The following is a 14,408-nucleotide window of genomic DNA, read 5'->3' as shown; positions in this document are numbered from 1 at the left end:
TTTTTAGTAATGCAGAATCACTAATTGTGTAACCATTCATGCTGACCACAATGATATCAAAAGCTTCTGGACATTTCTTTTTATCTCCTCGGTAACTGTAGATATCGCTTAATAAAGGCTACATAATATTATATATATATATATTTTATGATACTTTTGAGAAAAATAATATAGAAGTTTCAAATACTTGCAGTTTAAATACATAATTCAGAATTATAGATGCAATAGTATTCATATGTTTAATGATGCATGATTTTTTAATACCTCATTCAAAATCCTAATTTTTTTAAGAAGCTGCCATTTTGTTTTTTCCTGTTTATTATTTTAATGGCTGTTTAGACAAGTTATTCAACTCTGAATTGTGAAGGATTTAAGTTGTTGGACTATAAGACTTATAAAAGCTGCTTAGGAACGTACAAAGGCATACCAAATTGTATGACAATATTGAAATGTTTATATTATCTGAAGTTAGAAACTAAAAAGAAGTAAATCAGGATAGACTGATAAAATAAGAAGTATTGGCATGGATTTAGAAGTAATTTATTTGTTTTCAGTAAATAAAGAGTTAGCAGAGGAACTTTTAGTTTCCAGTTTGTCATGTAGGAGCTCAGAAGTCTTCACTCTGGCCTAAAACAAAACAAAACAATGAAAACTGAAAAATCAACAACTTTTCTTATATTCATAAGAGAAGTGAGGTCACAAGGCAAACCGCTGCCCCAGCTTGAGAGACAGACAGGCAGATACACAGAATCACAATGCACCAGAGCGGAAACCCACCAGCAGACACCTCTGTGGGAACCAGAGCCAGAGTGGAAAACCTGAACTGTAATTGATGAATTGCTGGAGGCTCATATCAAGTCCTAGAGCTAAAAACTCGGGACAGCAGGGGGAGTAATAAGGAGGCCTCCAGGCTTTTCTGAGCTTTACCTCCAGGACCTTTACCAAGTTTTCACAGTAAATATCAGAGAAAGATCCCTTCATGCTTCTGGCAAAGGGAGAGGAAAAGGAATTGTTTTGAAATATGTCAGAGCACTCTTCTTCTTAACAAGGCTGCCTGTGAGGAGAAACTATTTTACCAGAGCCTGATCTGCAGAGATTATATCAGCACCTAACCTATCTGGGGGAAGGGAAATACCCAGTCCCCGCTAACTAGCTATCCTGTCCCACCTAGGGGAGAAAGATCCCTGAGAAAACTGGTGAAATTCCCAATCCACAGCCACAGGCTCATCAGAAGACAGAGACTTAATCATAGGACTGCAGAATGCTTTCTCTTCTACCACAACTTAACATTACATTACTAAAGGTCTGCTTACCAGTTCCTTTTAGCCAGTAACATCATGTTCTCCTATCAACAAAAAATCACAAGGCACACTAAAAAGCAAAAAACACAGTTTAAAGAGATTAAACAAGCATCAGCTCCAAAGTCAGATATGGCAGGGATGTTGGAATTTATCCGACCAATAATTTTTTTTTAAAGTATGATTAGTATGGTAAGGGCTTTAATGAAAAAAGTAGACAACATGGAAAAACAGATGGATAATTTAAACAGAGATGGAAATTCTAAGAAAGAATCAACAAGAAATACAAGAGATCAGAAATACTGTAACAGAAATGAAGAATGCCTTTAATAGATTCATTAGTAGACTGGACATAACTGAGAAAAGAATCTCTGAGCTTGAGAATATGACAATAGAAACTTCCAAAACTAAAAAGAAAAGAGAAAAAATATGAAAAAATAACAGAACAGAATGTCCAAGAACTGTGGGACAACTACAAATGTACAACTACGTTTCCATACACATAATGGAAATACCAGAAGAAGAAAGACAGGGACAGAAGCAATAATTGAAATGATAATGACTTAGAATTTCCTAAAATTAACAACAGACACCAAACCACAGATCCACCAAGTTTGGAGAACACTAAGCGGGATAAATGCCAAAAAAAATACGCCTAGGAAATCATATCCAAACTTCAGAAAATCAGACAAAGAGAAATCTTAAAAGAAGCCAGAGTAAGGGTCAGAATTATATCCACTTCTCAGAAACCATGCAATCAAAAAGAGAGTGTAATGAAACGTTTAAAGTGTTGAGAGAACTAAAACACCAACCTAGAATTCTGTACCTTGTGAAACTATCCTTCAAAAGTGGAAGAGAAATAGACTTTCTCAGACAAACAAAAATTGGGGCATTTGTTGCCAGTTGACCTGCCTTGCAAGAAATGTTTAAAAAAAAGTTCTTCAGAGAGAAGGAAAATTGTATAGGTAGAAATTCAGATCTATATACAAAAAGGAAGAACAGTGGAGAATGACTAAGTGATGGTAAAATAAAAACTTTCATTTTCTTATTCTTAATTGACCTAACAAATAACAGTTTGTTCAAAATGAAAACAGCGACAATGTCTTTGATTATGTAAGCTTATGTGTGTACACACACACACATACATACATATATATGTGTCAGGTATGCTTATGTGTGAGTGAAATGAATGACATCAATGATACAAGAAATGAGAAAGAGGAATTAGGATTACTTTGTTTTTATAAGGTACTGAGAAGTGGAATAGTATTATTTGAAAGCAGACTTGGATTAGTTGTCAATGTATATTGCAAAGCCTAGGTCAAGAATTTAAAATGTTTTTAAATGAAGTATAATTGATATGCTAAGAAAGGAGAAAAAATTGAGTCATACAAAGTATTCAGTTGAAACCACAAAAGAAAGAGAAAGTGTGGGAGACAAAAACAGGACCAAAGATCAAGGGCAATAAAATGAAACAGTAAATATATAGTAGATTTTTTTTTTTTTTTTTTTTTTTTTTTTTTTTTTTTTTTTGCGGTGTGCGGGCCTCCCTCTCACTGTTGTGGCCTCTCCCGTTGCGGAGCATAGGCTCCAGACACGCAGGCTCAGCGGCCATGGCTCACAGGCCTAGCCACTCCCATGTGGGATCTTCCTGGTCTGGGGCACGAACCCGTGTCCCCTGCATCGGCAGGCGGACTCTCAACCACTGCGCCACCAGGGAAGCCCTATAGTAGATATTAATCCAACTGTATCAATAATCACCTTGAATGTTGCTGATCTACATGCACCAATTAAAAGACAGAGTTTGTCAAAGTGGTTTGAAAAACAAGGCCCAACTATATGTTTTCTGCAAGAAATTCACCTTAAACAAAAGGCACATATAGATTAAAAGTAAAGGGATGAAAAAAAAAAAAAAAAAAAGTAAAGGGATGGAGAAAATATACCATGCTAACACTAATCAGAAGAAGTAGGCATTTCTGTCTTAATTTCAGATGGTGAGACTTCAGAGCAAGGAAAGTTATCAGGGATAAAGAGGGACATTACATAATAATAAAGGGGTCAGTATTCCAAGAAAATGTAACAATCCTTAATGTGTATTCGCCTAATAACAGAGTATCATAATACATGAGGCAAAGCTGATAGAAGTGCAAGGAGAAATAGATGAACCCACTATTATAGTCGGAGACTTTAATATCCCTTTATAAGAATTTAACAGATCTAGCAGACAGAAAGTTAGTAGGGACGTAGCTGAACGCAAGAGCATCTTCAATCAACCGGATATAATTGACATCTATAGGCTACTTCATCCAACAACAGCAGATCACACATTCTTCTCAAGCTCACAAGGAACATTCACAGACTAGACCATATTGTGGACCAAAAAACACACCTTAACAAATTTAAAAGTATAGAAATAATACAGGTCTGCTCTGAGACAATGGAACTAAACTAGATATCAGTAGCAGAAACATAGCTGGAAAACCCCCAAATACTTAGAGATTAAACAACACTTTTCTAAACAACACATGGATCAAAGAAGAACTCTCAAGAGAAATTAAAAATTATTTTGAACTAAATGAAATTGAAAATACAACTTAATGAAGTAAAAGCCCACAAAAGCAGAGCTTGGAGGGAAATTTATAGCATTTAGTGCATTTCTTAGAAAAAAGGAAGATCTAAAATCAGTCATCTAAGCTTCTGCCTTAGGACACTAGAAAAAGAAGAGCAAATTGAATTCAAAGTAAGCAGAATAAAAGATAATAAAAATTAGATCAGAAATTAATGAAATTGCAAATAGAAAATCAATAAAGAAAACAAAACTAAAAGCTGCTTCTTTGAAAAGATCAATAAAGTTTATAAGCCTTTAGCCAGGCTACTTAAGAAGAAAAGAGAGAAGAAATATATTACTGATATTAGTAGTGAAAGAAGAGGTATCACTACAGATCCTATGGACATTAAAAGGATAATAAAGGAATACTATCAATAATTCTAGGCCCACAAATTTGATAACCTAGATGAAATGGACCATTTTTTTGAAGACACAGTTTAACGAAACTCACACAAGAATAAATAGACAATGTGTAGACCTGTATCTAGACCTGAACAGACCTATGTATCAACAGATGCTGAAAATCATTTGACAAAATCCAATACTCCTTCATGATGAAAACTCTCAGCAACCTAGGAATAGAGGGTAACTTCCTCAACTTGATGAAGAACATTTTTTTTCCTCATCTTGATAAAGAACAAAAACCCTGTAACTAACATCATACTTAATGGTGAGAAACTTGAAGTTCTCCTGCTAAGATGAGGAACAAGGCAGGGATGTCTGCTCTCACCACTGCTTTTCAACACTGTACTGAAGTCCTAAGTAGTGTAACTAGACAAGAAAAGGAAAGAAAAGGTATACAGATTGGCATGGAAGAAATCAAACTGTTTTTGTTCACAGAAGACTTTAGTGTCTGTGTAGAAAAAAAACCTCCTGGTACCAATATAGTGATTTTAGCAAGATTTTAGAATACAAGATTAATATACAAAAGTCAATCACTTTCCTGTGTACCAGCAATGAACGAGTGGAATTTGAAATTTAAAACACATTACCATTTACAATAGCACCCCCAAAATGAAATACTGAGGTTTAAATCTAACAAAATATGTACAAGATCAATATGAGAAAAACAATGAAGCTCAGACGACAGATATCGAAGAACTAAATACATGGAGAGATATTCCATGTTCAGGGATAGAAAGAATCAACAGTGTCAAGACGTCAGTTATTGCTAACTTGATCTATAGATGTGATAAAATCCCAACCAGAATCTCAGGAAGTTATTTTTTGGATTTTGACAAGTGGATTCTAAAGTTTATATGGAAAGGCAAAAGACCCAAAAGAGCTAGCACAGTGTTGAACGAGAGCAACAAAGTCAGTGGACTGACACTACCCAACTTCAAGGCTTACTATAAAGCTACAGTAATAAGACAGTGTAGTATGGATAAAAGAATTGACAAATAGATCAGTGTAACAGAATAGAGAGCCCATAAATACACCGACATAAATATAATCAACTGATCTTCAACAAAGGATCAAAGGCAATACAATGGAGAAAAGATAGTCTCTTCAACAAATGGTGCTACAACAACTGGACATCCACATGCAAAAAATTAATCTAGACTACACCTTACATCTTTCATAAATGGATTTTAGACCCTAAAGGTAAAACAGAACTATTAAAATCCTAGAAGTTAACATAAGAGAAACCTAGATGGCCTTGGGTACGGCCATGAATTTTTAGATTCAACACCAGAGACATGATCCATGAAATAAATAATTGAATGCTAAACTTTATTAAATTAAAAAATTCTCCTCTGTGAAAGACAGTGTCAAGAGAAAAAGAAGACAAGCCACAGACTCGGAGAAAATATTTGCCAAAGACCATCTAATAACTGTTACCCAGAATATGTGGAGAACTCTTAAAATTCAACAAGAAAAGACAAACACCCCAATTAAAAAAAAAACCAAGGACCTACTGTATAGTACAGGGAACTATAGTCAATTTCCTGTAATAGCCTAAAATGGAAAAGAATCTGAAAAAGAATATATGTATATATATCACTTTTCTGTCCATCTGAAACTAACACAACATTGTAAATCAACTATACTTCAATAAAAATAAAAGGGGAAAAAGACTTGAAAAGACACCTCACTAAAGAAGATGACATGTAAGCTATGGAAAGATGGCCAACGTCATAAGTTATTAGGGAATTGCAAATTAAAACGACAGTGAGATACTACTACGTGCCTATTAGAATGGCCCATCTACAACACTGACAACAGCAAAGGGTCGTGAGGACGTACAAGAGCAGGGACTCTCATTCATTGCTGGTGGGAATGGAAAATAGGGCAGGCACTTTGGAAGACAGTTTGATAGTTTGTTACAAAATAAACATACCCTTACCAGGATCCAGCACTCTCTTCCTTTTCCTCTCCTTCTTATTTACCTAAATGAATTGAAAAGTTATGTCCAGACAGAAACCTGCGTACAGATGTTTGTAGTGGCTTTATCCCTAATGGCCCAAACTTGCAAACAACCACATGTCCTTCAATAGGTGAATGGGTCGGTAAACTACGGTACATCAAAACAATGGACTGTTACTCGGTGCTAAGAAGAAATGAGCTATCAAGCCGTGAAAAGACACTGAATACATACTACTAAATGTAAGAAACTGATCTGGAGAAAACAACCATACTGTATGATTTCCAGCTATATTCTGGAAAAGGCACAACTATGGAGACGGTAAAAAGAACAGTGGTTATACCTGCAGTAGGAGGGGTAGAGGGGTGACCAGGTGGAGCAGAGAGGATTTTCAGGGCAGAGAAACTGCTTTGTATGATTCTGCAGTGGTGATGCATGTCGTTACGCACTTGTCAAAACCCATAGAATGTACAACACCAAGAGGGGACCCTAATGTGAACTATGGACTTTGGATGGTAGTGATGTGTCAGGGTAGGTTCATCATTATAATAAATCTACCATCTGGTAGGGATGTTGATAGTGGCAGAGCTTGTGCGTGTTGGGGACCTGGGGGAGGCGAATGAAAATCTCTGTAATTTCTACTCAGTTTTGCTGTAAATGAAAAACTGCTCTAATAATAAAGTTTATTAATTTCTTAAAAAGTAAAAAAAGAGTTAGAAGAAAGTGAAAATTAAATGACTCCACTTTGCCTGTATATTAAATATCTTTCCCTTATGTTTCTTTTCCAAATATAAACTCAAAATTTGTTTACACACAAACATTAAAAGTAATCGTACATACCAAGGATAAACTATAACAGCCTACTTAATTCACATGTGGTTGAAAATCTACATTTTCAATGAAATGTAATACTGTCATAACATTACTAATTGAAAAAAAGTGTATTTTTAAAATTTATCCAGAATGCTAGGTGTCATTAGAGGAGGACGAAAGCAAGTATTTGTAGCAGTTTCATATACTTGTAAGCACCGAAAGGTCGGTAGCACCGCTTCTTTATCATGCCAGTTTTTACTGCAAATTATTTTCTCTTTTTGGGAAATATATCACTAGTTCCACCCAGATAAAGGAATTTAATGGGATGAAGATAGAAATTGGAGAAGAAAGAGAGGAGGAAAAAAGAAGAGATCTTTTCAGGGAGTGGAAATATGAACTAGAAAAGATATGAAGAAAAAAGTAGCTTTGTAAATAAATGAGATATAACGTAACTGACTCTGGACTCATTTACTCTAAAATCCCCTGCCCTGCCACATAAACGATTTATATTCTGTAATTTCCAGCTTCCTTCCGTCCTCTCTTCACAATGAACACTACTGTTAACCCAGCTTGTATTCCTGCCTTGTGCACCTCAAATAGTTTTTGTGAGGATGTAGAGTCAATGTGAAGACGGTGAAGTTCTGAGGCAGAGGTTACAATCCTTTCAATTTTGTATTGGCTCACAGTGTCTTACCCTTGAATTTGCTGCCTTGAAGGAATTGCCAGTGTATAAAAATTGGTATGTTTACATAAAAATCTGGATATTTCCATTTCTTTGGGAAGTTCCAGAAATCTGGCAACATGGAGTAACCTTCTCCAGTGGTACTAGACCCTTTAGATAGGATGTGCACTTTCTATTTCACTCTGGTCCCTGTCACTCCTGGTAGGATTACCAACCCTTGGTCAAATGTCAGTTGTCATTTATTTTATAATCTCTTGCGTCCTTAATTGAAATGACCTGCCTTGATGTTTGTTGACATTTGGAGATTTCAACGCCTGTTCTTTGAAAGTATACACTGAGATTGATGCTAGTAGGAAATTTTTTCAGGGCGTAAAGATAAGGATTGAAGAAAACAGATGTAAAACAAAGAAGAGGAAGTTTCTTGAATAATGGAATTGACTGATATGCCTCTGAATTTGTTTTTCAAGGCAAACATGTCCCAGGTAAGGCAAGTGGGGCTGCTGGCTGCTGGATGTCAGCCATGGAACAAAGATGTGTGCGTTGCCAATGGAGACAGGTTCGCGTACTGTGCTACCCTGGCCATCTATATTTACCAGGTAAAGAGTGCCGATTCTTTCCAAGTTTTCCTTTTATCAGGTAAAATTACTATTTAATTAATACTTGAAAAGCTTAATGCTGTAACTTTATTGATATTGGTATTTTATTGTATATGTTGTTACTATTTTTTACCACGTTAGTTTTACAAGTCAAGCTTTTAGAAAGTGCTCGTATCATAATATTAAGTTATTAGCAAATTCTTAATTGATTTAGTAATCCTATTTTGATGCTCTTCATCAAAAAGAATTTCTTCAAGCATTAAAGGTCCTGTTTTATGAACGGTGAACAAGTAGTTCTTAATTCTTTTAAACTACATTCCCATATAAATGAATGGAATTCATTTGTCCATTTATTTCAAACCTTGTGCAGTAACACGTGATACGAGAACATTGCCTTATCAGTTGAAGAAGTGAGTAGTCCTTTAGAGAGCATTCTATTAAAAAAAGTGCAGTTGTAACATATTTTGAGATAGTCTTGGGATAAACACCTTTATCACTACCTTTTTTCATGTGCTGGCTCCATCCAGACCTCTCTTATCAGTTCCCAGTCTACACAGCCAACGGCCTTCTGAATTATTTCATATGGAGGTGCCATAAGCATCACAAATGCAAGTCCAGTTTTTCTTCTTAAACCTGGACCCAGCATTTCAGTGTTGCCCACTGACCATTAGTCTAAACCACAGATGTGAGGTTAGCGCTGACTCCCCTCTTCTACTCACGTCCTACACGCTAGGTAACCAGGACTGGTTCTGGTATTTTCTACCTTTTACTCCCTTCTTCATATCCTTCTCACCTAAGCTACTATAATAGTTTCTTTTTTTTTTTTTTTTTTGCGGTATGCGGGCCTCTCACTGTTGCTGTGGCCTCTCCCGTTGCGGAGCACAGGCTCCGGACGCGCAGGCGCAGCGGCCACGGCTCACGGGCCCAGCCGCTCCGCGGCACGTGGGATCCTCCCGGACCGGGGCACGAACCCGCGTCCCCTGCATCGGCAGGCGGACTCGCAACCACTGCGTCACCAGGGACGCCCTATAATAGTTTCTTAATACTCTCTTTGCCTCTCTCTTGACTCCCTCTAATTTACCCTTCAGTGTAATCAATCATCTATAATGCAAACCTAAAATTTTCAATCTTCAGTTACTCCTCATTCCTTCATATTAACATCCAACCTCATCGTATGACCTCCTTTCATGATCTTCCTGTCTCCGTCTCCCTGTCACCTTGCGCTCCAGACACGGAGATCACTGCCTTTTCCAAAACGACTCAGACTCTTTTGTATCTTGCCTGTGCTTGCACTGATTTTTCAGTTTACCCCCATTGCCTGTCCAGAGACGTTTTCTCATCTTTCAAATGTCAGCTCAAATGTATAAGCTCTTTTCTACATTCAGCTTTTTCCTCTTTCTTAGTGAAGGACCTTGTGGAATGGATTGCATCTCTACGTGCTTCCATTGACCGGAATGTGTCTTTCTCATCTTTGAATTCTCAAGTTACTGCACACTCTCTGGCACTTAGTAACCACTTATTAAATGTTTCTTGAATTTTTATCTTGAAATACCAACTCATTTATTTCAGCTAAGAGTGAAAACAAATTATTGCTTTATTCTGGAGTAAAAATTCCTTTAAATTGCTAATAGTGTTGTAGTTTATTCAAAATTTGAGAAATAATAGCATTAAACTATAAACCAATTAAGTTTCCACAATGCTAAGATTTTATGTAGTCCATTTCTCAAGATTGAGGAAATATCTAGCAATCAAAATGCAATTTCAATATAACTCACTTTTTTTTTTCACTTCCCGTTCCCCACAAGGCAGGAGCAAGCCTGCTAACTACCCCTTTTGTTTTGCCATCTACCTCTTTACCACCCTATGTGTGTTACTAAGCTTCCCCGTAAGAAATTTCTCCCTTAATCTTTGGTCCCTATTGTCTTGTCTTTTACTTCCTCCTAACGAAGAAGAATTTATCAGGCAGGGAAAACTATTGCTCTAAGGAGTCAGGAAGGTAAGAAAGTGGATGAAGGCAAAACTTAATTTTTTTAATGTTTGCATATATCTTGTTTAATGCTGACATTTTATGACTTGAATATTTAGGAAGATTAAGCTAAAAGTATTAATCTAAAAAACCTATGGAGAAAGTTTGCGTGTCATTAAAGACTAAAACAAACTAAAAATTACCCTGATTTAGAAGTTAATACAAATAAACTTAGGTGACAGTTAATTACAGAGTTCGCTGAGAAGCTGTTTCAAAATATGCATTGAAAATTACATGATTAAATAGTGACATTGACACTAATTAAATTTATATTAATAAGTATTTTAAATGTGAACATCTAAATGAAAATGCTTTGAAAATTTTGCTGTATAAAATATTATGATTCTTTTTAGAGGGAATATTTATTAAATAACACCGAGTGTCAATGCACAAAATCTGAGTCCATCACACTCTGTATGATGACACTGATGTAATTTCAGATTTTTCTGATCTATTATATGATATGTGTACGTGCCACTAGCATTTTTCTTTAACCATTGAATTGTAATGCACTAATATATTAACTATTCTAAAAGTAGAGTAATTTATGATCCAAAACATTGTAACAGTACAGTCTTATAATGCTGCATTGAAAATATAATAAGAATGTATTACTGAATTAATCCCTACAAATAGTTCAGTATTCTATATTGTGCTTAAGATCCTATATGGATAATTTGTAAAGTCAGAGAAGATCACTGATGTGCAAAGTGGCTTCTTCACACATTCCTTGTAGTCACAGACTCTTTCACTGAATGTCTAACTTATATAGCAGTTTTCTTCTAGTAGATTCATTAGACACATTCACAGTATCTACCATAGGTAACCTAAATCCCTGAATACTTGAAAACTTACAAACCTATTCATCCCTAAATGTACAGAAAATGCATTTATACCTTTAAACAGCCCAACTTAAAGTCACTATAGTTGTAACACTAATCAGATGAAAGCTCCATTGCTACTGGGTCATCTTTAATAGTATTTCCTTCAAGAGTTGTTCAGGAATAGATGAAGTTCAAGTAGCAAAAAAAATACAGGAGTTACATAAGGTAACACCTTAGGAAATAATTAGATCATCAGTCAAATTTTTATATATGAGATATTTGCTACAGCATAATTTGTGATAGCAAAAGTTAAAAGTTGTTTAAATGTTAAACAATAGCACAACAGCTCATTCTTTCAACAATATTAACAGAATCTCTACTATGGGCCACACATTACTAGGCGCTAGGAATGCAACTAGAACAAAGCAGGCAAATTCTTCTCATGGAATTCATATTCTTAGGAAGGACGGAGGCAGGGAGAGATAATAAATAAATGAGTAAACAAATGAATAAATAAAAGTTTTAGGAAGAAATGTGTTCTATAAAGATGTAAACCAGATAATAAGATAGTCATTGACACCAAAAGCAAAAATAAACAAGAAGGAGTACCTCAGACTAAAAAGTTTCTGCACAGCAAAGGAAACCATCAACAAAATGAGAAGGCATCCTACTGAATGGGAGAAAATATTTGCAAATCATATATAAGATAAGGGATTAATATCCAAAATGTATGAAGAACTCATACAACTCAATAGAAAAAAAAACAAATGTTCAGAGGACCCGAATAGACAGTTTTCCAAAGAAGGCATACAGAAGGCCAACGGGTACATGAAAAGGTAGTCAACTTCACTCATCATTAGGGGAAGGCAAATCAAAACCACAATGAGATATCACCTCACACCTATTAGAATGGCTGTTATTTAAAAGACAAGCAATAACAAGGGTTGGTGAGGATGTGGAGAAAAAGGAACCCTTGTGCACTGTTGGTGGGAATGTAGATTGGTGCAGCTACTATGGAAAACAGTAGGAAAATTTTCCCCCAAATTAAAAATAGAACCACTATATGATGCAGCAGTTCCACTTCTGGTACTTATCCAAAGGAAACCAAAACAATAACTTGAAAAGATACATGCACCTCCATGTTCATGACAGCATTATTTACAATAGCCAAGACATGGAAGCAACCTAAATGTTCATCAATGATGAATGGATAAAGAAGATGTGGTATGTGTGTATACACACACACACACACACGGATATTGTTCAGCCATAAAGAAAGAAGGAAGTTTTGCCATTTGCAACAACATGAGGGACCTTGAGGGAATTATACTACCTGAAATAAGTCAGATAGAGAAAAACAAATACCAAATGATCTCGCTCTTACGTGGAATCTGAAACGCAAAACAAAACACCAAGCTCACAGATACAGAGAACAGATTGGTGGCTGCCAGAGGTGGGGAGTGAGGGAGGGCAGACTTGGTGAAGGTGGTCAAAATGTACAAAATTCCAGCTATAAAACAAATGTATCATAGGGATGGATGTAAGGTACAGAATGGTGAGTATAATTAACAACACTGTATTGTATATTTTAAAGTTGCTAAGAAAGTTGATTTTAAAAGTATCACAAAAAATTTGCAACTATGTGTGGTGATGGGTGTTAACTAGACTTATTGTGGTGATTATTTTGCAATATGTATACATATTGAATTATTATGTTGTACACATGAAACTAATAGAATGTTACATATGAATTATACCGCAGTTTTTAAAAAAGATAGTGAAAGTCATGAGACAGGTTCTGGGGAGGAATATGAATTTATTTAGCTACCATGGTCAGAAAACACCTCTCTAGAGCGGAGCTTTTGAACTGAGACCCAAACAGGAGAATGAAAAGCCATGAGCAAATCAGTGAGGAGAGCATTCGAGGCCAAGGGAACAGCAAAGCATAAGCCCTAAAGCAGAAATGATTTTGCTGTGTTAGAGGAACAAGAATGTCAGAGTGAACAGGGCAGAGCATGAAACCGAATGAGACGGGCCCGAAAGCAGGAGTTCATGATTCTGGGTGTTGAAGGCTGTGTCAGCAGTTAGGATTTTACCGCAAGTACACGGTTAAAGAGAGGTTGGTGTAGTTAATAGTTAATATGATAATGATTCGAAAAGCTCTTATATAACACTGTGAAGGGAAAAACCAGGTTCAACAAAATGACATATATAGTATCTACATCTCAAACATGTTAAAAATGATAGAAAGATGAATTGATCCACTAATTAATGGCACATTTACAAAGGAAATAGGAAAACTAGGCTATTCCTTTTGTCCACTTACGTATAAAAACACAACATAATGCCCCTTCCCAAAAGCAATAACATAAAACAGGTCCAAATGATACCATTGCTCTGCAAACTTTGGACATCTTAATAATGTAGTAAAGAGCAGCTGGTTTATTTAACCTGCATTTTTTTGACTCAAATATAAGTTAAAAATTTGCAGAAAAAATATTTTAAGAACAAGGTGTTTTTCCCTCATAAATAGAGAGAGCTATGGAAAATAATTCTCTGAATTATTATGCATATTTAAATGTACAACATTTATTGTTACTTCTTTTAAAATTGGCATGTTTAATTTCAATTCTCTTTTTTAAAAAAAAAAATGATTTCTTTCAGCTAATTGAATACATTTGAATTCACTTGAAAGTAGACCAAGGCTTGAATTATGTTCATATCTTATTATTAGGTGTACTGATTTTCATGTATGTAGCTTTTTAAAAATAATGTGATTATTAATGGAAAATGTATTACCTAGAAAGAAGCACTGACATGTTTTTTTGTATATTTTTTAGTTGGATCACCGTTATAATGAATTCAAACTTCACGCAATTATGTCTGAACATAAAAAAACAATCACAGCTATCTCTTGGTGTCCACATAACCCTGATCTGTTTGCCAGTGGCAGTACTGATAATTTAGTGATCATTTGGAATGTTGCAGAACAAAAAGTCATTGCTAAACTCGACAATACAAAAGGTATACCTATAACTGGGATTTATTTTATTGAATGAAAATAAATAGAATGTTACGTGTGAATTATACCTCAGTTTTTTTTCTATTATTTCAATAAGCAAAATATTTTATTTCAATTAGCTCAAGTTTTAAAGTAGTGTTTTTCCAGCTTTCTAATGGTAATCTATATAAGAAA

At 35.4% G+C, this 14,408-nt stretch overlaps 1 protein-coding gene across 17 annotated transcripts in view; it reads left to right on the top strand.

Annotated features, from left to right (window-relative positions):
* The window catches only part of WDR17 (WD repeat domain 17), a 78,882-nt gene that overhangs the window by 9,084 nt on the left and 55,390 nt on the right, over positions 1–14,408 (top strand). For 13 of the 17 annotated variants that reach the window (XR_010838481.1, XM_067022558.1, XM_059049542.2 and 10 more), the window contains 2 exons: positions 8,234–8,362; positions 14,053–14,236. Coding sequence is in view for 16 of the 17 variants with exons in the window: in XM_067022559.1 (XP_066878660.1) it covers positions 8,234–8,362; positions 14,053–14,236 (313 nt within the window). In the remaining variant the exon portion in view is untranslated. The remainder of the gene's footprint in view (positions 1–8,233; positions 8,363–14,052; positions 14,237–14,408) is intronic. The other 4 variants (XM_059049544.2, XM_067022562.1, XM_067022560.1 and 1 more) reach the window with 1 other exon arrangement.

This window comes from Kogia breviceps, chromosome 20, assembly GCF_026419965.1.
Source record: "Kogia breviceps isolate mKogBre1 chromosome 20, mKogBre1 haplotype 1, whole genome shotgun sequence".
Classification (NCBI taxonomy): Eukaryota; Metazoa; Chordata; class Mammalia; order Artiodactyla; family Physeteridae; genus Kogia; species Kogia breviceps.
This window is presented reverse-complemented; position numbering and strand designations above follow the sequence as displayed.